Source organism: Pararge aegeria, chromosome 7 (genome assembly GCF_905163445.1).
Source record: "Pararge aegeria chromosome 7, ilParAegt1.1, whole genome shotgun sequence".
Taxonomy (NCBI): Eukaryota; Metazoa; Arthropoda; class Insecta; order Lepidoptera; family Nymphalidae; genus Pararge; species Pararge aegeria.
The window spans coordinates 483,292-507,860 of record NC_053186.1 but is presented as its reverse complement, the minus strand read 5'-3'; the positions used below and the strand labels follow the sequence as shown (position 1 = coordinate 507,860).

The window sequence follows — 24,569 nt, the reverse complement described above, 5'->3', positions numbered from 1 at the left end:
CCCATAACACAAACTATGCTTATTTTAAGGCTAGATGGGGATGTGTGTGTTGTGACACTTGCGTTCTGCGTCACGTGCATGGCAAAATCAATTTGTTTTATTTAGAGGACCGGGCGTGAAGTACAGACAAACAAACACACTTTCGCATTTATAATATTAGTTAGAATTATTGATAGCACATGATTATCGATTTTGTTAATACTGTAGATTTTAAGCAGAAAAACAAAACTTACCTAGATTCTAGAGTTTTATTTCTGTTTCGATAAGAACTATTACAAACTATTACTTCCTAAGTGTACGTTTTCTAATTTTACGGATCTCTGTTGAACCAAAAAACAATCTTTTTTTAAAACTTTGACCATAATTGAGACCATAATGCCTCGGTGGGAATTATTCAATTATTGTCTAAAATCTTTAAGGGATAGGGATTTTAGACAATAATTGATTGTATTTTGTTTTACCCTGTCTATAATATGTTTTCGAGCGTGTTAAATTTCAAAGAAGTTAAAAATATTATTATTATTATAATTCTTATGAACGATCCATCACAGTCACCGTAGACTTACCTAAATCTTGGATTCAATGTTAGTACAAAAATCGTATTGGACCTTAATTTTAGTTCGCTTTATTCTGCAAGCACCAGACAAATTGATGAGGTAATTAAAGTTGATATTCTTCATTCTTTATACAGATTTTCCAGAACAAGCCCCGTTTCGCTCCGATATCCGAACATCCTCATGTGATCAGGTTTCACAACGTATAATGGTTAGGCATTACATAGTTTTAAGTAAAGTCCAATAATTCGTTTACTCATTGAAATGACAGATAACATTGAAAGTAACGGTGCGCAACAAACAACCGCACACATTCATGACACTGCCATACTACTTAATTACACATTATGTTTGGTCGTCAAACGAAAATTTTCTAAAACGGATAATAAGTGGATTCGCTGAAGAACTTGACATCGACGACGCGGTAGTTGCTGTGGTAGGTCTGTAGGTGCTGCCGGTCGAACTCGTCCAGCTGGAAGTTGAAGATGTCCAGGTTCCCTTCAATGCGGGACTTGGTGACCGACTTCGGGATCGGGGTCACGCCCAGCTCGAACTGAAATGACAGATAACCATTCAATTATGAAATCTTCGCAAGAAACGGGCAATGTCCTCGGGCAGACTGTTCCGGCTAATCTCTGAAATGGCTGGACCGATTTTGACGGTACTTTTATTGGCAGGTAGCTGATGTAATAACGAGTTACTTAGGCTACGTTCATTGTAAACATTATATTATATCATCGAGAGATATAAAAAATTAAGGATACCTTAAAAATTACTTAATTGGAAAAGTTCTATTCAAAAACTACACCCGATTTTTTGACGTGACAACGTCTTATAAATTGGTTTGCCGGGTGACACTTCAAGAAACTGCGTTACGCTCCGCTCACGTTATGCGCTCACAATGAGAGCGAGTGAGAGGCACGCGTCCCTTCCACTCGGGCATGGTTAGCCCGCCTAAGAGCGAGAGAGACAGACATAAAAAGTGAAAGGCACGCGTCCCTTTGTAGTAAACGCTGTTTCATTGTACGCAAATGTATTGCAAGTTATTGTATGTATATTTGTATATAAATACGTATGTATGTGTAAAGGTAAAAATAAAATTTTGTTAATATGAAATTCAGTGCGAGATTCTTTGTATAAATTAATGTTTTAAATATAATTCTTTGTATAAATAAATGTTTTAAATTGTTACTATTATTTCATCCTTCTTCCTACTATACGAATGAATATTCACATTAAAATTATTTTACCACTCAAAGTCGTTGTCACGTAAAACTTTCGCCCGTATACCGACTTTACAGGCAACCAATTTTTTTTTACAACAATAAACAACTTATGCTTTAAAATAAAAAAAACGCGGACGAAGTCGTGGGCAACAGCTAGTTCGTTAAATAAAATAGATGCCATATCTAATGCCTGATACTATTTTAATTTTAAACGCAGGGCATTTAAAACCTTAAAAAAAGCTCATCATCGGGCTTTGTGAATGCAATCCCCGGAATGAATAATTTATGAATTTTCTCATGATGTCCACTTACCAAATACCTCAAGACAACTTGCGGTACAGTCTTATTGTATTTTTGGGCGATTGCTTGGAGAGACGGGTCATCAACTCTCGGTGGGGGAGCATCAGGCCGGGCCCTGCTGGGGAAGAGGGATCCGAAGGGGGTGTAGCCCATGACTGTGATGTCGTTATTGTGGCAGTACTCTCTGAGCTCAGGCTGTTGGATGTTGAGGTTTGTCTGAAAAAGACTAAGTATTATGTCAGATCTAAGAAATGTCTGGAAGGTGTCCAATTGCATATACCTTTAGTGTTGTGGTATAAATTAAAAGGCCAAATTTTGTGCTTCAGCTTTAGCTTTAGCTTTGATTAGTACGTTATTAGTATAGACAGAATAGTAATCTGTACCTCTATTTGTAGCACGGCAGGTTTCACATCACTGCTGGTCCACAGCCGCTCCATCTGTGTCAAGTTGAAGTTGCACACGCCGATAGACTTGGCTAAGCCAAGTACCTTAGCTTCTACCATGCCCTGCCAGGTTTCCAGAAAGTCTATTTCCACGAAGGGCTTGTAAGCCTTGGTCTGAAAGTGGAAAGACAGGATTTATAAGTTTATAGATACAAACATTCATCCCCGTAACGGGTTTTGTAATTCATTTTAATTTATTTACACATTTTAAAATTGTTTTCAAAAAAACTCTAAATAAATAAATAATGTATTCTAGATTGTTATGCCCTTCTAACTCTTTTGAAAATCTTTTTCCTTATTTCATTAAAAGGTAGCCCTTGACTGCAATCTCACCTGGTAGTAAGTGATGATATACCAAAATCGAAGCGCAATTCGTAACACTTATTATTGTATAGTTTCGGTCTGCTTGGCCTTCATCACCAGTTTGACGTGACCTAATGGTACTTTTTTAAAGAGATTGCACAAATTACATTAAAAATACTCAATCACCATAGGTGGCACCCATAACATTTAAAGAGTTCCCTCGATTTTTACAGGAATCCTCCAATAGATCTTCACCAAAATAAAATTGTACCACCTACAAGATCGACATACGAGAAATGAAACATAAAAATCACTGTTTAATTGGCGGCGTAATTGCGTAACAATAATAACATACATACGCGCGACTTCGTGGACAACAGATAGATTTGCAGAGCGGTGATGGCTCAGTGGTTAATGCTTCGGCCTCCATTTGATCGTTCGATAGCGTCTAAATTTTCAGAGTTATGTGCGTTTTTAATTTTGACAACTAAATATCACTTGTCCATTGTGCTGAAGGAAAACATGAGCGTTAGTTGGCCAGCGTGGTGTACTACGGCGTAAACCCTTCTCATTCTGAGAGGAAGCCGATAAAGGGCTCAATAATGCGATAATGAGGAGGGGTCTACGGAACGAATGGCCGGACTGAGAGATAGTGCGATTTCACACGAGGAAACTCAGAAATGTTGGAAGCCGTCACCCTCCCTGGCGCAGCGATGAGCGCTGTGGTTTTAAGCTTTAGGTTCCGGGTTCGATCCCGGCAGGGCAACTTTGTATTTTTATAATTTCAGAATTTTCTCTCGTCTGGTCTGGTGGGAGGCTGTGACTATTTACCATCCTACCGACAAAGACGTTCTGAAGCGAGCCTGAGCCTTCCGGTACATGTCGCGCATAAACCGATTAGGGTTTTAGTTAAAATATAACTAGCATACTCCCTCACTTAGCGTCTTACCTTAGTAGCTACTGGGAAATGAATGAGGTATAGATCCACATAGGTCAGGTTTAGCTTATGCAGAGACTCTCTTAACGCGGGCACCACAGCCTCGCGTGCGTGTTTGTCATTCCATAACTGAAATTAAGTAAGCAAAAAACAACAATATTAACTAAACTAAACCTAGAAAAAAATGTTTCACAAACTCTTTCACGGTGACTAACGACGTTAGGCGCCATCTAAAGTTACGACACCGATTCGGCGGTGCGTAATGTTTAAGGAACTTGCAAACTGACACTTAACAATTGAAAAAAAAAAATTTTTTTTTTTTTTTTAATAACCTTCCATATGAACAATGAAAAATATGATAATACAAAAACAAAAACAACAATTGTGGCAAAAGCCATAAAAAAGTTTGATTATATGAGTTGCCTAGTGCCTAGTAGTACTGAGCAAATCCAAATACCATATTATGTGGATTTTCTTTCTAGTAATTCTGTGTAAATGTCAGCCCGGAGTTAGGACATGGAGAACGTGCCTTAAGACGTCGCTCCCGGTTTCAATGACTGACAGCCCGTCAAGCAACAGTGTATCATTACCTTCGTGGTTATGTAGAGATCTTCTCTCTTCACCGCGCCTTCTGCAATCTTTTTGTTCACCGCTCTGCCCACCTGGAATAAAATGATGAACGGATGTTATTTAAATAAAAGGCTAAGTCGGACTCCTACCGACTACAAACCCCATAGAGTTCTAATGGCTAGTAGTTAGAAACTTCGGCCTTACTTTCGGGAGATTGAGTTAAAACCCACGCACGCACTTCTTATTGTTCAAAGTTATGTGCGTTTTAACAAAGCACTTGCTTCAACGGTGAAGGAATACACCGCGTAGAAACCGGTATGCGTATTCTTCATAATGTCTTTAAATGTCATGAAGTCCACACTTGGCCAGTGCAGTAGACTACGGCCTAAAACCTATTTATTTTAAAAGGAGAGCAGTACGCCAACCGAAGCGACGACCATGAATGAATGATTGAATGCACTTTTATTATAAACCACATAAAACAGAAAAATTGTAAATATAAATTTTACACAAAGTATACAATTTGGCGGCCTTCGTAGCGGTCTCTTACAGGCAACCGATGGCGTGAAACACAGCTCAAGAAGAGAGGTAGGTGGTGCATATAAATATACATATATATTTGCATGAATACTTTTTTTCTTTTACTTTTTTATCTCCGAAACATATGGTTTTTTAAAAAACCGTAATAAGCGTAAACAAAAAAAATAAAAATAATTTATTCACAAGAATGTAGGTACATAGAGTTACAAACAAATGCGTACCTCACAAATTATGTAATAAATGTATGTAATAGTGCAATTTTAAATCTACTGATTTAGGTAAAAACCTGTATTACAGACGACAGTGCTCTCCTTAAATTGTTGTCTCGATGATTGAGTGTATGATTGTGCGTGTGTGAGTTTGCGTCGCGTAGGTACCTACTTGTACTCGCGTATATGTTTGCTTATACAAGATAATTATTATATGAAATTATTCATACATATATAAATTTGTTTTGCAGGTGTATGTGTGGGTTTGTAAGTATTTATGTATGTTTGTATGTATGTATATGTGTATGTGTGTGTATACTACATACATATATTAAACTATACATATATTATAAATATACATACTGATAATTAATATATAATACCTACCTATACAATGAATATCAATAATACATAAATAGATACTTATAATATTGTCAATCCCCAAACGAAACAGAAGGGAATAGGCATTACTGAGGTTCCGAAGATTCAGATTAAATATTATGTTTAACAAGTCGCCCCTTCCTGTGAGGCAACCCCCTTTTCGTCATCCAGAAGGTAGGCTGGTGCCTGGTATTTAAGCCAACCCTGATTAAAACCTCTGTGCAAACCACTGCTCTCTATCAAATATACCTGATCCTCGTCATCATAGCTGCTGGCGGTGTCGATGTGGCGGTACCCCGCGTCTATGGCCAGCTCCACAGCTTTCTGCACCGAGTCATCCATTACAGGAATCGGGAGCTACAAATAAAGAAAATTTTTATTTGCAAGCACCCCAAGGGTATATGGAAAACTACCTATGCTGTAACATACTCGTAACATGGGGAGATTAGAATTTCGCGCGATATGAATGAACCGGTTTGGGTAGGTCAGGCAATAGAAGCTTCGCTGGTCGGTCGCGCGTCCTGTTGCCAGCTCGTAAGTCGTTACACGTACTATTTGAATTTAAATTCGAAATTGGTAGTTAAAAGTACTAATGAAAAAGCTGGATATAAATTACAAATTCGGGCAATCGGGTACATATTCGGAGCATTTTTTCTACCCTTTCCAATCCAAGTTTACCTACCTCATCTTTATCCAATCCAAGCCACGTCCCGAAGCCAAATCTAGGCATGTGGTTTCCATCGTTCAGTCTGTACGATGGCGCTTTGCAGGCCGGAATATTCTGGAATAACAAATAAATTAAGAATTTAAAAAAAAACTTCGACTTTCAATAACATTATACAGGATAACCCACACTGAGGGAGTTGTGGTGGCGGCCATATTGGATTCGAAATTTGTCTGAGTGTATTATAGTAGTCTACTAGTCAAGCACTATAGTCTAATAAAACTCTTGTCAAGGAATTACTATTTTCCTTGTCATGAGTTGTATCAGAATCACGGCCCCTGGCACCTGAGTCTGTGCTCTTAAAAAATAGGTTAGATCGAAAGAAAAGACCTGTGCCCACATATGAAGTGAATAGGTCGTGCTGGGCTCTTAACTTTTGTGTCACACTTCAACTAAATATGCCTTTATTTGGCCATAGAGAACAATATTATACAGCTCGTAAGATTCGTTAGGCCACCAGGCCCTAGGTATGATGATGACGATGAGTTTGGAATTCAATTCCCTTTGATTGAAAGTTCACATAAAACCCTGGACTCACTAACCCTCACTAACGCAAATGATCCTGTCGTTTCAATTTTACTTAAAACGTTAACTTCGAAAATTCTTAGAAAAGTTAGAGGGATTCGAACTCGGCTCCCCGAGAGTGAAACCAAAGTCCTATCCGCTGGGCTATCATCGCTTCAAGAGCCGCTTTTAGGGTCCTCCACCTCGAGGGAACCCAGTTACTAAGGTCTAAGCTGGTCGTAATGTGCGCCTGAAGAAGTTCTTCTTCATAAATAAGAAAAAGACTGACAGCAGTCCAAAAAAGTTGTTGCCTATTTAATTACCAGCTCGAGCGACTGGTTCACCTTGTGCGGCGTTAGGTATAATCTGTGTCTCACGGTAGACCGACAAATTAAGGTCCCCATTCACAGAACATCCGTTGGAGATTGCGTGCAGATGTTTGCGATTCATCACTTCGAAACTACGGCCCACAATCCACACGTCAAGCAATAAGTTGCTATGACACGTTTGGATCGAGACTTGGAATCACAGAATACTCGTGCAAGTAGAATGCCCCAGTCAATAACTTGTGTAATCATAATCATTTATTCGCAACAAACATGTCAAATTACAGATGTATCAATAAGCAGAAATAGAATAATGCCCATTTAATGACATTCAAAAATTAAAAATATGTAAATCCGTATATGCTTGTCGCTTACCGGTAACATTTACAATAATTCAAACTGTAAAGCGGTGATAGCCTAGCAGTAAGGACCACGGCTTCACTTTCATAGGGCCAATTTTAAAGTACGGCACGCACCTGTTACCTTCCTAAGTTAAGTAATGCGTTCTAACGCTGAAGGAAAACATCCTGAGCCTGAAAGTTTTCTAAAATGTTCTCAAAGAGGGTGTGAAGTCCACCGGTCCGTACTAGGCCAGCGTGTTGATCTAAGGCCTAAATCCTTTATATTCTGGGCTTTATCCGTATCTCAAATTGGCCAGTAATGGTAACGGTATAGTAAGCAACTCGTGAAAGACGGGTTGCTAAGCGACGAATTGCCTCGTGTATGGACCCCTTTAGTTCAGTGCGATGACATAACAACAATAATCATGGTCGTTTAAAAAATAATAGTCGTAAGTACTATTATAAAATACCAGTCAAGTGCGAGTCGCGAGGTTTTTTTTTAATTTTAAAAGTTAGCCCTTGACTGCAGTCTCTCCTGCTATAAGTGATGATGCAATCTAACACTAATCTATTAGGGAGTATGGCGGCTATATAATGCCCATATCTTTTCTAGGTTTCTACGCAACATGGTACCGGAACGCTAAGTCGCTTAGCGGCACGTCTTAGTCGTTAGGGTAACTAACTACGACCAAAGCTTTCAACCAGACTAAACCAGAGAAATCTGCCAGGAATCGAACTCGGGACGTATACAATTAACTTAAACTCACCGCTGCGCCATGGCATTCACACGATAAAAAAAATACGTGGGAATCTGAAGACAATTCTCGGTATAATTATAATTTTCCTGTAAAGTATGAGTAAGATGTATTCCGTAATTTTCTTTGAATAATACGCTCAGAATCTATTATGGATATATTATGCTTGGAAATAAATTCAAATTCTGAATTTCTTTATTCATGTAGGCCTGTCGCAGGCACTTATGAAGCGTTCATTCAAACACATATGTTTACATAATTGTAAGGGGATGGAGATAACTTCTTTCGCCAACTTAAATCTAAAGCTACGAGGGTTTCAAACGCGACCTGGTCTAAGAAGGGCCCACAACAAACTTAGCCGTTTAATTTTTTTTGGTATCACCATCTTACAGTAAATTTATATTAAGCTATGAGTTAGTTAAGGGTTTTATGTTGATAGTTAAATAATTAACTTAAAACTGAAATGAACTTCCCGTGGTACTCGGATTTGCAAAGTAAGTCGGAGAAAAAAGGGTCTTAAACTGCTAGTTCGAATTGAATATTTTGTATTTTATTTTTATTTTAAGGCTATCTTAAGGCTTAAGGCTATATTACATTACGCTACGACTAATTGCTACCACGATCACGCTACACAATCAGAAATGTTGCAATAACAGTACAAAATATAATTTTTCAGAGATTCCAATGCGTGCGATCGATGCATAAACGATAAACGTTACGCCTAAGCGACGTTGTTGGCCTTTGAAATTCTAAATAACAGTCCGCGACTACACATTGAGACTATATTTCTAAGGTTGACTCATACGCGGACGAAGAAAGCATTCATTTCATTTCAGTGCACATTAGCGTATCTGAAAAAGTTTTTCCACTTTCCTCTTTACGGAATCCTCGGTGCTAGAGCTTGGTTAGTTAGTTGAGTTTAGTTAAATGCTAAGTTATTGTAAAATTCGAATAAATTAATAAATCTACTTACATGGCCAACAACGGCGGCGAAAAATATAACGATATTGATAAAAGGCCACATTTGTAAGTAGATCTTTTTTCCGTTCACAGCAGATATTTAAACCACTATGACCTGGTAGCACCACGTCTATTGTGGGACTGAGAAGGTTACACTGTTGAAACATTATTTTGCGTGCTCGCATGAGCCGCTTGGACCGGTTTGCTGTGCCCAAGCCACTCCAAGGCAGGCCTCAGACGGGATACCATTCTGAATTCATGATCTTTCATTTTTAGATCCGGAATTCATAACGTTCATCTAATCATATTCATAATCATCTGAGCATATTTACGTGATATCTAAATCAATATTGGATACAACCAGGAGCTACTGATATCCGCGAAAAGCAGAATTTATACGCTGTAATTTATAATTTCTTTAATCTTTATACTCCACACCAAATCAGATACGAATTCTGTATTAAACTCTCTACGCACGTGTCGCTCTGACACCGGATCATCCTCTGGAGATGTTGACTTCACAATGAAAATTTTAATTTAGAGTGTTATGTACTGTTTAAGGTCAGCATAAGTTCAAAGTGAGAGGCAATTAAATCGTAGGCATTCAGATCTTGTCACAATGTGTTCCTTCACCGTTGAACAAGTGATTTCTAATTGCTTAACTGAGAAAAGTTAGAGGTGCGTACTGACCCCCCGAAAGCAAAATCGAAATCCTAACATTGGGTTTTCACCGCTTTCAGAACTATACATAAAAAAAGTGTTAAAACCCGTGCCAATAATGATATGAGCTTAATAATAGGACGTGTGGTGAAGGCAGATTAGAATACAGTCGTCACCGCTACTTCTCTTCCCGCGGGTGTCGTACGAGGCGACTGAGGGAGAGCTGGCACACTACTGCATTGGCGTTGGGTAAACTTTCCCGTTGGGAGAGCTTTTAGTCCTACAGTGGACTGTTATAGGCTGGGTAGTGATAGATAAGAGGCAGTTATTTTTAAAACTATTATTTAATATTTAATTTTAAAGTTTATTTGTATGATTATTAAAACGGATAATAAGTGGCTTCGCTGAAGAACTTGACATCGACGACGCGATAGTTCCTGTGGTAGGTCTTTAGGTGCTGCCGGTCGAACTCGTCCAGCTGGAAGTTGAAGATGTCCAGGTTCTCTTCAATGCGGGTCTTTGTGACCGACTTGGGGATCGGGGTCACGCCCAGCTCGAACTGAAATGATAAACAATAGAGCTAGGTAGCGAATTATTTAGGGTGGTGCTCAAACAACGTATGGCTAGTATGTTAAGTCATTGATTATGTTCGAATCATTTACACAACTTTATAAATATAACCTAAAATAAACTATGTAAAACTAAATAAAATCTAAAACGAATATAATAATCTTCGAAACCACCGCAACGAGTCACAGTTCCTAAGATGCTGGCAGGATTGCCCCTTTGGATGGCTAAACTAATTCGTAATTAGGTTATATCTATAACACAAATGTGAAAGAAATAAATAAATCAAACTTTACACAACTTTTGTGTGATAAGTGATAACTGCTTTATTTGAGGGTAAACCGCTTCGTTACGTAACGCGTTACGGCGCCAGTCTGTCTGGCTTCCCTTTCTCTCACTCATACGGCAGCCGTAGGCAGGCTCGTAGGCATAACTCCTAAAGTAAGAGGTTCGTGCCGGAGGTCGAACTCGGTACCTTCTAAAGGGAATGGGTTTCTGGCGGGGATCATAAAAAGCTTATCTGCGCAAAGTTACAACTCCCTTTGTAAAGCCTGAAGAAGAAATACACATGCCGTCTTGAGACATCAGCAGGTTACTTACCAGATATCTGAGCACAACCTGCGGCACAGTCTTATTATACTTTTGCGCGATGGCGACCAGGTGTGGGTCGTCGACTCTTGGAGGGGGAGCACCCGGCCGGGCTCTGCTGGGAAAGAGGGATCCGAAAGGCGTGTAGCCCATGACCGCGATGTCGTGGTTGTGGCAGAACTCGCGGAGTTCAGGCTGTTGGATGTTGAGGTTTGTCTGCGGAGGTAGATTTGAAGGTCACTTGTTACTATCGGCATGTCTCAAATTAGTTTTTGAAGTTATATTTCTTATCTTTTTTCTTCGTAGTTTTTTCTACAAACGTAGAATAAGGTGAAAGATAAAATTTTTGAAAAGAATTTTATCTTGTTACGCCGAAGAAGCATGACTTCTAACGCGTGTGCATGAGTACACAAACGTTTTTACACGCTTTATTTTTTTAATTATGCATCTATTTCTAAATTTAGTAAAGATCTCATGAACATAATTAGAGACAGTACGGTACTCCTCAACGGGTAACAGCTAACTACTCTCTTAACACTTAAAACTTGCATTCATCTCTTCTTTGGTCTATCTCTACTCCATTATGGAGAAGTTTGGTAGGCTATATAACTTCCTCAGTTGACCCGTGTGAAATTGCTACAGCTAAGAATATTTATATGAATTCCACCTCAACTTGCAACACTGCAGGTTTCACATCACTGTTGTTCCACAGCCGCTGCAACTGCCCCAAGTTGAAATTGCACACGCCGATTGACTTGGCCAAACCAAGCTTCTTGGCCTCCACCATGCCCTGCCAGGTTTCCAGATAGTCTGTTTCCACGAACTTCATCGAAAATTTGCTCTAGAATTAAGGTAAAAAGATTAAAAGTGTAACAAATCCGTATTTCCTTTGAATTCCTAATATTATAAACGCGCACGTATTTTTTGGTTCGTCTTTTTTTACGCAGCAACAGAGCAACCGGCTTACGTTATGGTGAAACTCAGTTTAAAGGTGATGATTATCGAGATCCTATACCTAGCGGAGAAAAAAAAGAGTAAATATCGCTCACTTTTTCAGTGTCAGTCAGTTTTTGCAGTGAAATTTTCAATTTCAATTTCTAGGAACAGGAAGCAGTGATAACCTAGTGGGTAAGACTTCGGACTACGGCCTGAATCCTTCTCATTCCGAGAGGACACCCATGCCCGACGGAATGGGTTGATAGGATGATGACGAAGATGCTGATGATGATAGGGACAGCAGGTACCTCAGTAGCGAAGGGCCAATGCATGAGGAACAGGTCCACGTACGACGTGTTGAGCTTCTGCAGAGACTCCTGTAGGGCGGGCACGACGGAATCGCAGGCGTGCTTGTCGTTCCACAGCTGGAATTAACAACGCAAATAAATACTTCGTCTGCTATTACGACATTTTAGAAATCCCGTGGGAACCGTTTGTATTCCTGGAATAAAAACATCCCATGTTAATCTCTATCCTCGCAACTAACTGTACCAGAAATTAATTAAACTTTAATACATTCTCCAAGGTCTTCAAGGATGTGCTCTCGGAGGAATAGATAAAAAGTAAACTAAAAGTCGAATTCTTCAATCATCATTGTCATACGTCCTGGGCTGGCTGTCCCTTAAAAATATTTCTACCCTCCACAGTTGCGTGCCGCATATGTCCAGTATTTCCTTGCGACTCGCTTCTTTCTATGCAACTATGTCATATCTTCAAAATATCATCACCTTTGTGGTTATGAACACCTCGTCCCGCTTCACCACGCCTTCTTCAATCTTATTGCTCACCGCTTTTCCCACCTGAAATAATTTCAAAAGAAAACAATTTTACAAAAAAAAAACGACTTTGTTATAAAACCAATTTGTCTTGTGGGAGGTTTTTGCCGTAGCCAGCTACCACCCTACCGACATAGACTTGTCGTTAAGCGATTTAGCGGTCTGGTGCGATGTCGCCTGCAAGCCGATTAGGGGTATGACTACCATACTGCCTAACAGACCATCCACCATCAATCTATCTTAGACTGCATCATCACTTACGACCAGGTTGATTGCAGTCAAGGGCTAACTTGTAGTGGTATAAAAAAAATATAGAAAATTGCTGGAACCTTCCTTGGTTCTATATAAAACTTACTTACTTCTACTGGATTCTTTGTCTCGTCAGGTAGGTATCGTGATCAGCTCAAAAGAGAAAGAAGCTGAACTGACCTGATCCTCATCGTCGTAGATAGCTGCGGTGTCGATGTGCCGGTAGCCCGCTTCCAAGGCCAGTTCCACGGCCTTCTGCACCGAGTCGTCCGTCACAGGAACCGGGACCTGCAACGTATACACCAGCTCAAGCTGTGCGATTCAACTCAAGCTCAGCATAAGCTTTCGCTCAACATCAGCATCACTATCAACCCATTACCGCTCTACAGGATATGAGTCAAGTTAAGTGACCATCGTGTTTATTTCTGCCGCTAAGCAGCATTGTTGCGATGGAGAAAGCGCGTGTTTGCCGGTATAGTGATCGCGCGTGTTTGCCACGCGTTAGGTTGATGGACGCAGGGCGGCACCATAGGACGTGCTTCTTGCGCCCCGCGAAGTGTTGCTCTGTTACTAGGCGAAGGGTTGCCAGCAAGTTAAGCTTCATTTTCATAAGTCAGTCATGTTTTAAAAAAAATGTTTGTCCCTGTACCTGGTTGTTATCAAATCCAAGCCAAGTCCCGAAGCCAAATCTTGGCATGTGGTTGCCATCGTTCAGTCTATACGCAGGCGCTCTGCAGGCCGGAATATTCTGTAATTAAAATGATCCTGAGACTAACGCCCGAAGTTTAAAAATTAATCATTAATCTTATCCAAAGTCAGATTGAATTGCAAAGTGCTTAATTACACGTAATAACTAATAACTCATCTCGAGGAGAACAGGAAAACGATTGTGATTTTTGTGGGCTATAGTGTACTTTGCTTAGACTTATGAAACTGTTAGAACGAAACAAAGTTTGTGTAGGTAAACGACATACATTGGTCTTCATTTATACACTTACTTTGTCTGAGTTAAGTAATTAAGTACGCTCTGTAGTTACATAGATCTCAGCATAAGTCTACTCTATGGCTATTGATCGATTCTAAATCGGGAATCCTGAATTTTGGAAATATTTGTCACCAACCCTCAATTAGACGTCCATTGGCTACAGGATACATTGTCCTCTAGAATTCCATACAAACTATTTATTCATATCTATTTTTAACTATTAAATTAAATATTGCACTTTTAAATTAATAACAAAAATCAAGTAAACATAATTTAAGTGCATGTTAAATGTAATTAAGTACGTATGGATAAAAAAAAATGTTTCAGGAAGTCCCTTATACAAGCTATTGCCGGCCAAAAAAAAATTAATGATGTACACAGACGATTTAAATGTTCATATTGTATATATTTCAGCATTGTTATGAAGATGATAATCATACTTAATGGCTAAATAAACCTTTAAACATAGTGTTTAGTCACTCGCTCAATCGACTCGTACAAGCGCACTTGCCCAAGTGTGACTCGCTCGCCTTGAAATGATGCAGCAAGCGTTCATCTGTGAATCCGAACACATCAGCCTTATGTACGAGTACATAAAGCGATGGGAGCTGACTTCGTTCGGTATCGGTATCTTCATATATTGGAGTGGTCTCACAATGACATGCGCGTCTTGTGGTTTTACTTTTAGCAATAATAAAATTTGTTACATTTCGGCTCCAACGCTGGAACAATCTTGGCGAAATTTGCCACTGCTTTAGTTTTGCTTCCCGGTGATATGGGCATAGGTACGTACTAAATAGTGTACACATATTCGTTTTCTTTTTAGTTTTCCTAATCCTAAGGTTGGATAAGTCCTTTTGTATCCTGCTTCATTCTTCATGTGTTTGTTCTTTTTTTTTTCTCTCGTTTTTCTGAGTGGTGTACAAATAAAGAGTATAAATAAATAAATAGGTTACATTTTAGGGTTCCGTACCGAAATGGTAAAAATGGAACCCTAATGGTGCAACTTTATTCGACAGCACAGCAGCAGTACAACGGATTTGTAAAACCCATGATAAACGCGGACGAATAACGCGGGCAACAACTAGTAAATATATAATAAATAAATAATTAAGTAATATACTAAGACAGTACACGCCATCTAGCCCCAAAGTAAGCGTAGCTTGTGGTTTGCGTACTAAGATGGCTGGTGAATATTTTTATGAATAATATACATCAATACTTATACAAATAAACAAAGGCAAAAATTCCCCTCCAATACGACTTATATAAAATAATTTGGGTATGCAGTGCTTTGGTGCATGTATGAAGAGCACGCCACTGTTAGGCACAGGCCTCCTCTAGGCTCTATCATAGAAGAGCGAGTTTTAGAGACTAGACCCACCACGCTGTTTTCACTAATCCCACAGTCACTAATCCACCTTTACATCTCTCTTATATATGAAAGAGGAGGCCTGATCACGAGCAGTGAGAGAATGACCTGAAAATGATGTTTGATACAAACATGTGATACGCATACGAGCTTTTTTGCGAGTTTTTAAGGAACTGAGAACCGCAAGAAATGATGTTTATAGAATGGCGTAAAAGAATCACGATTTTATATTCTTAATCACACTATATTTTAAAGTATTAAAAGTAGAGTAGCAGAACACAACATAGTCGCAGGGATATTTAATTCTTGTTAAAAGTAAATCACTGAGCAAAAACAATAACACATTATCAACTCACATGACCCACAACAGCGGCGAAAAATATTGCAATATTAATAAGAACCAACATTTTTTTGTCGTAGGTATTTTTACTGTTCATAGAAGTGAACTGATGACTTCATATCGCCAGGTCCACCGAGGTACTGACACCGCACACTGTTGATCATTTTACTTTATAGGCACCTACGCCTGTTTGTAATTGCTCACCTGTTACGGAAAATACCTTTAAGTTCTATTTTATCATTTTCCGATGGGATGGTTTTACATGTTTGGAAAGGACCTACCTTCTAGAGCATATCAAAGCCTGTCCCGCGGCAGTCTTTGGGGACTGCTGATAAAAGTAAAAATTCATGTACACTGTACTGACTTGTAGATAAAATAGTCTAAGTCGTCCATTACGGAAATCTAATTTGAATTCAAAGCGAATAAAAAAAAATTGTGATAATTAGTTAACGGTTATCAGATCTTTACATAAGCTATAGAACATTGAATTCTGCCAAATTTCATGGTTCTAGGTCAAAGGGATGTAGCCGAAGAGTTTTAATTCACTTGCGAGGGAAATATATGCGACACGACCGTCGTCGTATCTTTTGATTGCAATTACTTAGAAGTTTGTTTTTATATAGCTCCAAGGGATTGCACATCATTTGATGTTAATTACTTTAAACTTCCGGGCGTACCTGAGAAAAAAGGGTCTTGATAGAAATACGGACGGACAACGAAGTGATTCCTTTTCCTTTCTTTAGGGGCTCCTTTTGCCTTTTAAAAAGATCAATGTTAAAACAATATTGAAAAAGGCCAATTCTTGATCCTTATGACGTGGTTGATATTCAACCAAAATATTCAATCAACCAAAATCTTATCCACGTTTCAGATACGTACCGCTGGGATGTGGTACTCCCGCCCGGCAACTGTTTCCTTTTTTTTTTTTTTTTAACGCTGGGAAATGCGCTTATGCATCCCCTCCGGAAACAGCGCATCCGAAGCTGCGCTGTTTCCCGAGGGGTATGTGGGACTCACCGGCATAAAACGGCCAGAATACCCACTAAAACCTAGCGATGTTCCTACTCGTCGCCTGGTAACTGGGACACGGGAACACTTGCGCAATCGTCCGCATCCCAGCCAGCAACTGTGTTTCCTGCCAAATACAACTTGAGCACCTTCAAGGCCAGAATGAATAGGCTTTTTCTAGGCAAGCGTGCTCCAACCTTATCCAATTTTTTTTCATTAATTTCATTTAGTTAATAAGCAATATATATATATGCAATAATTCATACCCTTGGGTATTCTTTTTTATCCTCGTTATACCTGAGTCAACCTTGTTTTCAGGCCTCAGCCTCAGAGAAAAAATCATTGATATAATGTTAAGTTACTACTGGAAATATTACGACGTGAAGCTTCATAAAACATAATAACTTTAGCTAGCCTGTCATTATAATCATTTGCTGTTATTCTCATTCATTTGCTGTTAATATCTTACTTATCTTTATAATAAAGAATCATTATTTTAATAAAAATGAAACGTTCAATTACAATACCTAATAAAGGGGTTTATAATGCAGCCTAATACGCTATTTTATTTTAAATTGCGACTAATCATCAAACTTTGACTTATTATTAGCTGGAATTATCACAAATCAAATTAAAACAGGTATTAATAAGATAAAATCTTCCAGTCATCAAATATTTGGGTCATAAAACATAAATGAACGAACCGTCACTGTGTAGTAGAAACTAAAAAGTAAGAAATTATATTAGTATTCTCTTTTATGCATGCATCGTGTAAATGAAAACCGTATTGATAGCCTCCATTTTTGTAAGTCGGTTAAAAATAAGAGTCCAGCTATCACTTTGCTGGTTTTTATTTCAACACGTACAAAATACTTTCTATTAAATGTCTACTTAACTGACCCGATTTAAAGGCACCCTTATCGATCAGCCGCGATCTCTGCCGGGCAACCTTAGGATACGATAAACATTACATAATTTAAATAAGTAAACAAAGTTAGTCTATGTCATAGCTTGACTCTTGTAATAATACCTCAGGCACTTAATTACCGAGGTGCCGATTGGGTATGCACAGTAGTTGCTAACCTATAATTATTAAGTAATCATAATCACTATATAGTTCTAACCCGTAGACCTGTTTATCTTCTGGTCACAGAACTTATTAAAGCCGCTTCACAAAACTCCAGTAGTATTCCAGTCCAGAGATTTCATCCAACCTTGTGTTGGTACTGGGCAACTTTGTTGGCAGGGACAGCAGGGTTACCATTCCAGCTTTTTTTACGTACGGAATCCTCTTCTCAATGGAGGACACCACAGCGCCATGATAGGCGCAAAATAAAATTACATTAGAATTTTGTATTGTAAGCTATTAAAAACAAGGCGCGTTTGGGACCTTTGTAACTTTAGACTTTTACCAAATAATCATTCCCAACCTCACAAATATGAAAAAATTCTCAATGGTCTAAGTTTCATAGCAAAAGTGCGTTGTGATTTCAATATCTCTTGCGGATGCAATTTTTATTTAGCTCTTTTTAAAATAGGTTTAAAACATTTGCATAAGTCCCAGGATCTTGGAAAATATGAAGATTCACCATACTTTCTTTATTTTTCTACCAAAATCAAAAGTTATCTATGTTTAAAATAGTCATATTTTCTGAGGTTCTATTGGGTACTCATGCCTATTAATTACCTATATAATAAATTAATAGAATACTTATGTTATTTTTCTTACTTATATTTTCTTGTATTCCACACAAAATATAAGGTGTACAAAATATATTAAGAGCTTCAAATAAAGTTGACGCATATTTATAGCAAATTAAGTTTTGTATTCACGTCAGAAAATATATTGATTTGAACACATCGTACTGTAAAAGTGTGTATCAGCTATAAGGTTAGAGCGTCGGTACTAGATAGTCAGTGGCCAGTGAGCTTGTATCGACTCGCCCAGAATGGCGTCTAAACTAATTTCCGTTTTATTTGTGTTTATTTTTTGCAATGCCGTAAGTAAATGAATTTTTATTTATAATGTGTATTTTGTTGTTAATTTCTGTGTTAATTATGTTTTAATTTTATGTTTTTCATAGGTTTTTTTTGAACAAAGGGTTAAGGTTTTTATGGATGTAGGCAATATATGAGCGAGATTGATACGCCGGTCACGTTTTACATAACACGTTTTGATTGCAAATATCAAGGCTTCGATCTTGGTTCTAAGTTTTATGGTTTGTAGGATAAATAGGATTTCTACATATTGCTCTCATACTCAGAGAACCGAGGTCTAAGTGGTTGCGTAGATGATATGGCACTTTATATGTTTGTTCGTCTGTCAGGGCCCTATAACTTAATTTAAGTAAATAAGTAACAACATAATTGTATGGCAGCTCCTGTAACAAATGGTGCAGCTGTTTCAAGCCCAGACCGGAAAAACAGACAAAATTTTCATCCCCTATCGACGACAATACCATATCGACTGTGTCGTTTGATAGTCTAAAAACTCCATTGTTTACATCTATTTCTGTTATTAAACACTTCAACGGATTTTAATATACTATATTACACAAGGTTATCTACTATATTATCATAAAGGTCGACAACCTCAGGGTTAAAATTTTGTGTATCTCACTCTTTTATGTTATAGCAACCAGTTTCTTGGTCACTTTAAATAAAAAATAAAAATGCCAAATTCCTTGAATACTTTCAAGGAAAGACACGGGGTAAAAAAATAAATAACTCATCGTAGTAAAAAGCGTGTGTGTGCTAACGTTAGTACGGAAGATACTGACAAAGTCACGGTGAACCGCTAGTATATTGTTATCAATTAGTCAATGACCTAAAGGTCTACTTTTCTTTTTGTTGTTGGTATTTTCGACTTAGACTTTACCGGTTTTATTCCAATATTGCTTGTATGTAGATTGAATGAAAATTAAAGAGATATACTATACTATACTACGACAATACACACATCGCCATCTAGCCCCAAAGTAAGTGTAGCTTGTGTTATGGGTAGGTACTGAGATGACTGAAGAATATTTTTATGAACTATATACATACATACATATATACATATAAACACCCAGACACTGAAAAATATTCATTTACATCAAACAATCATTTTCGAACCCTCGGCCTTGGACTCAGAAAGCAGGGTCGCTGCCCACTGCGCCAATCGGCCGTCAAACGAATCGTTACAGATAAACCCTATGACAATTTTATTTTACCTCGTAATCCTCCTTAGGGTTGAGTAGGGCTAATATTAAAATGTCCTTTTCTTTCAGAACGCATCCATACAAGCACCTAAACTGAAGTTGAACGATGGCGGAGAGATTCCCGCCATAGCGCTCGGCACATGGCTTGGGAATAACACTCAGGTACCACACACATTTATTAATTACCCATCTAAATCCGTTTTTTTAGAAAAAAACAATTCCCAAAACATTCTTTTTTATAGTATAATAATTTTTGACGGATCAAGCTGATGGTCCACCGGACGGTTAGTGGAATAACGTCCACTATAAAGAGAGTTCCACTTCATAGGCCATGCCAGGAATATGTCCTGCAAGGTGGCGCCATGTGTTCATCAACCTAATAAAAATAATAAATTAATAAATATATTACGACAACACACACATCGCCATCTAGCCCCAAAGTAAGCGTAGCTTGTGTTATGGGTACTAATATGACTGATGAATACTTTTATGAATAATATACATAAATACTTATAATACTTGTACAAATAAACACCCAGACACTGAAAAACATTCATGTTCATCACACAACACCTTCCAGAATCGAACCCACGGTCACAGCAAGCAGGGTCGCTGCCGACTGCGCCAGTCGGCAGTCAAACCTGATTTTTAATTGAAGCAATTTAATAATCACTTTGCTTTAACGAAAGTGAACGTAAACATCGTGAGGAACCTGAGCTAAAAGTCAACCATGATGTGTGTGAAGTGTACGTTGATAATGATGCCCATACGACTTCAGTTTTAATAAGTCGATATTTCGTTCCCAACATGGCCGGATCCAGCCGTCAGCCCAGGGCACCGAAGTGGAGGTGGCCGTGAGGTGGGCTCTGGAGGCTGGCTACAGACACATCGACACCGCCTGGGTGTACAAGACCGAGAGGCAGGTGGGGCAAGGGGTGAAGGTCTCTGGAGTACCGCGTGAGGAAGTGTTCATTACTACCAAGGTTAGTTTTATGATTTTCTTTTTCTGAAAGGGGTTTTTAACTGCATGTGAACTCTACAAATTCGCACTTGGCCAGCGTTATAGAAACTCTCTACATATAACGTTACATGTCCGCCAGTCTGTCTGACAGCAAGCTGCTATAATAGGTGGACGGACAGATAGACAGCGGAGGATTAGCAACACGGGTCTTGTAGGGATCCTTCGGGTACGCGACCCCAAACTTTATTGGTAAATTGCTGATGTTGTAAAAGGACAACTTCTGAGTTTCTTGCCGGCTTCTTGTCGGGAGAATCTGCCTTCTGAACCGGCCGTGGCAGAGCCAAAACAAAGAGACAGACTTGTCGTTTATAAAGTGGTGTTGTTCTACTTTGAATAAATAGTTTTTTAATTTGAATTCTATTCACGAAACACAGCTCTGGAATGACCAGCACGCCCGCGACGCGGTGGTGCCGGCTCTTCGGGAATCCCTGAAGAATCTCCAGATGGACTACGTCGACCTGTTCCTCATCCACTGGCCATGCGGGCAGTTCGTGAGTGGATTCATCAGCTTATTATGAAATTGCTGTATTAATATCCTATTGCTCGGACTGTCCTCCTCTCTCGTGGGAAACAGAGATTAAATATGTTTCTACATAAGTGCTTATCCACTGTACACGATATTGTATAGAATTATCTCGAAAAAGTTATTATATAGTTTATTTTAGTTTATTATAGTTTATTTTAGTTTTAATGGAGAAGTTACCTTCAACGAGCAGTATGGTTTTATAAGTAAAAATTTTGTATAAAATGCTGTATATGTTGAGATTATTGCTTATTTTGGTCATATTTAATTCGATTCAAGCAACGCAAAAATAGCTAAAAAGGCGTTGTAACATTTGTCGATGCACAGGGGTATACATCACCAAATTTCTCACAATGGGCAGGAAGGTGCTCCGTTGTTGCCAGTGGGACCAGCATGATGATGGAGAGATAAAGCTTAGTGAGGTAGACTAACAAGAGTTGACTCTCATCATCGTCAGCCAGTACTTGACTGCAGGGCCTAGACCTTCTTTTAACATAATAAGCTTTTAACCCCCGCGCTGCTTAAATACGTACAGGCGGGCTAAAATATTAAGTACCTACTTAAACACTCGTTCCAGGCCAACCAGTCGTACGATTTAACCGACAGCTTGGAGACGTGGCGCGGCATGATGGAGGCCAAGCGGCTCGGCCTCGCCAAGTCCATCGGCCTGTCCAACTTCAACCAGCAGCAGATCCAGCGCGTCGTTGACGCGGGACTGGACAAACCCGCGGCCTTGCAGATCGAGGTACGAGATCGCAACTTGACCACTGTTTCACCTGAGCAAATCACATTACAACACACAGTGGTAATGAATTTCATTACCACAATACCTAACGATACCTGCTATCTTAAGATAAATGGTTATGCAGTCTAAGGTGCCTACGACTAACCTCCAAGGAGTTGGTAGTCATATTCTACCACATATACCTAATCGGTTTCTACGCACCATACCGGAACGGCATCTGGCTTGGTGGCTTGTTTTTGTCGGCAGGGTGATAACTAGCCCGGGCCAATGTGATTCTGTTATAATCTCTCCACCCTTATAAAACGCTTTTGCATTTATAACATTAGATGGGATGTAGTACAGCGGACGAAACACTAGTAATAAATAAATGGTGTTTCATTTTCTTTCTGTATATAATCCCTTTTTAGCTTGTTAGGTGGTTTGAACTTAAATAAAACATTGCTTTGCGACGTATCGGGAATTTTAAAGAATTAAAATGATGTAGATTGATTTAACATTAGCATTATTAGCAGCAGCATCTCTTATGAGAAACGCAAACGCACGTGTCGTAGCGTATCTGCTGTTCAGCCACGCTTGAATCCACAAGTCCTTCACGATCTTCTTTCTTCGTTAGCCTTCTCCAACCGTATTGGTGTAGGCTTCGACATGATTTACTTATCGCGACATCGAGCTGTTTGAATCCAATTCCAACCGGCGACCACGTCGTCCTCCCAATGCATTAGTGGCTGACCTCGAGATCCCGATCTCCCACATCCAGGTAAACCTGAACCTGCAGCAGCCAGAGCTGTTGGCGTACTGCCGCGCGCAGGACATCGCGGTGATGGGCTACACGCCCTTCGGCTCGCTGTTCTACAACAAGGCGTCGAAGGCCGCGCCCGCGCCGCGCAGCGACGACCCCGCGCTCGTCGCCATCGCGGACAAGTACAACAAGACAGTGCCGCAGATCAACCTGCGCTACTTGGTGAGTACTTGCGTTCACGTTACACAACTTACCTCAGACGGGCTGCTGTCACTTTGTTTATATCTCCAAATTTACACCCGGTAAATTTATTGCGATAAGTTTGTTACGGGCTTCTTCTTAGACCAGAGCGCGTTTGGAACCCTCGTCGCTTTAGTTCTAAGTTTACGAATGTAGTTATCGCCGTCACTACCCACTACTACGTAAGGGTAGATTTTGTATGCAATCAACGCATCTATGTGCCTATTCGTATATAGAAAAATTTTACTTTGAATTTGACTTAGAATGGAGTATCTAGTAATTAATGACATTGGGATGGAGGTATGAGTGTTTAAATAGAATATGCCTGGTAGGTAACCTGTTAATACGGCAACTATTTCAAACATATACTCTAATTGGCATCGTGCCGGAGCGCTATATTGCTCGGCGGCACGTCTTGGTCTTTAACTAATCAGGGCCATAGCCTGCCAGCAAACCAGAACAAAGTAAATCAGAAATATTCCTTCTATTTTCAGGTGGAATTGGGCGTTATCCCACTCCCCAAATCTCTGACCAAGAAGCGCATCGAACAGAACCTGGACATTTTCGACTTCCAGCTGACGGCCGAGGAGCGCAAGACGCTGCAGAGCTTCGACAAAGGGTACAGGACAATCCCGCAGCACAAGTGGCTTGACCACCCTTACTACCCCTTCGAGAAGAACTGATTTTTTATAATGTACTGATTTAATAAAACTCAGGTTTTCTAGCAGAAACTGCTTTTTTTTGGTAACTCTAAGAACTGCTTTTACGACCGATTTCTCTGGCGCAGCGCTGAACGCTGTAGTTTTAAATTGCAGGTTGGCTCCATTCCCGGCAGGGGACATTTGGGAATTTATAATTTCTGAATTTGGTCTGGTCTGGTGAGAGGCTTCGGCCGTGGCTAGTTACCACCCTACCGACAAAGACGTGCCGCTAAGTGATTTAACGTTCTGGTACGAGTCGCGTAGAAACCGATTAGAGGTATGACTACCATACTACCTAACAGGTTAGTCCGCTATCATCTTAGACTGCATCATCACCCACCACTTACTGGTGAGATTGTAGTCAAGGGCTCACTTGTAGTCAACAATAAAAAAATAAATTATACAAATAACACCACGATGCACCATGATACTAGGTTGGTGGGTAAATGAAACATCCCAAATTGTGACAAATAATAAAATTTACTAAGAGAAAAATATAAATATTTATTATTAATTATTATTATTATGTACAAAGTAGCACACGCGCACACTCACACATACACGCCAACGGTACGGACACATATCAGCGACATCTCACACTACTTACGAATATTAAGATAAAGTTATCATGAAAGTTGAAATTTTTGCTAACTTACAAAATGTGAAACGAGCGAGCAAAAGGGACACGGCGTTGCCATAGCAACAACTATAATCACCATCGTTCTCAAGCTATTATATGGGAAAGGACAGCATGGAAGGTCCAAGCTTTTAAGCCTACCTCCT

General features: G+C 39.3%; 2 protein-coding genes across 3 annotated transcripts; one reads left to right on the top strand and one right to left on the bottom strand.

Moving 5' to 3' along the window:
- Positions 1 to 265: 265 nt before the first annotated feature.
- LOC120624997 lies at positions 266 to 15,738 on the bottom strand. The gene is made up of 16 exons (XM_039891906.1): positions 15,623 to 15,738; positions 13,559 to 13,657; positions 13,090 to 13,197; positions 12,613 to 12,684; positions 12,133 to 12,249; positions 11,556 to 11,729; positions 10,901 to 11,104; positions 10,116 to 10,292; positions 9,087 to 9,149; positions 6,146 to 6,244; positions 5,713 to 5,820; positions 4,354 to 4,425; positions 3,776 to 3,892; positions 2,464 to 2,637; positions 2,093 to 2,296; positions 266 to 1,107 (listed from the first exon to the last, which is right to left on the bottom strand). Exons 1-16 carry the CDS (start codon positions 15,701 to 15,703, stop codon positions 928 to 930), a joined length of 2,049 nt encoding a protein of 682 aa, XP_039747840.1. The 5' UTR covers positions 15,704 to 15,738; the 3' UTR covers positions 266 to 927.
- Positions 15,739 to 18,542: 2,804 nt separating this feature from the next.
- Positions 18,543 to 23,816, top strand: LOC120625396 (aldo-keto reductase AKR2E4-like). 2 transcript variants are annotated; one of them, XM_039892440.1, is made up of 7 exons: positions 18,543 to 18,614; positions 19,887 to 19,979; positions 20,627 to 20,800; positions 21,213 to 21,329; positions 21,939 to 22,106; positions 22,864 to 23,067; positions 23,580 to 23,816. In XM_039892440.1, exons 1-7 carry the CDS (start codon positions 18,564 to 18,566, stop codon positions 23,766 to 23,768), a joined length of 996 nt encoding a protein of 331 aa, XP_039748374.1. In that variant the 5' UTR covers positions 18,543 to 18,563; the 3' UTR covers positions 23,769 to 23,816. The 2 variants fall into 2 exon arrangements, with proteins under 2 accessions (XP_039748374.1, XP_039748375.1); XM_039892441.1 differs by having other exon boundaries at positions 20,639 to 20,800; positions 23,580 to 23,768.
- Positions 23,817 to 24,569: the final 753 nt, after the last annotated feature.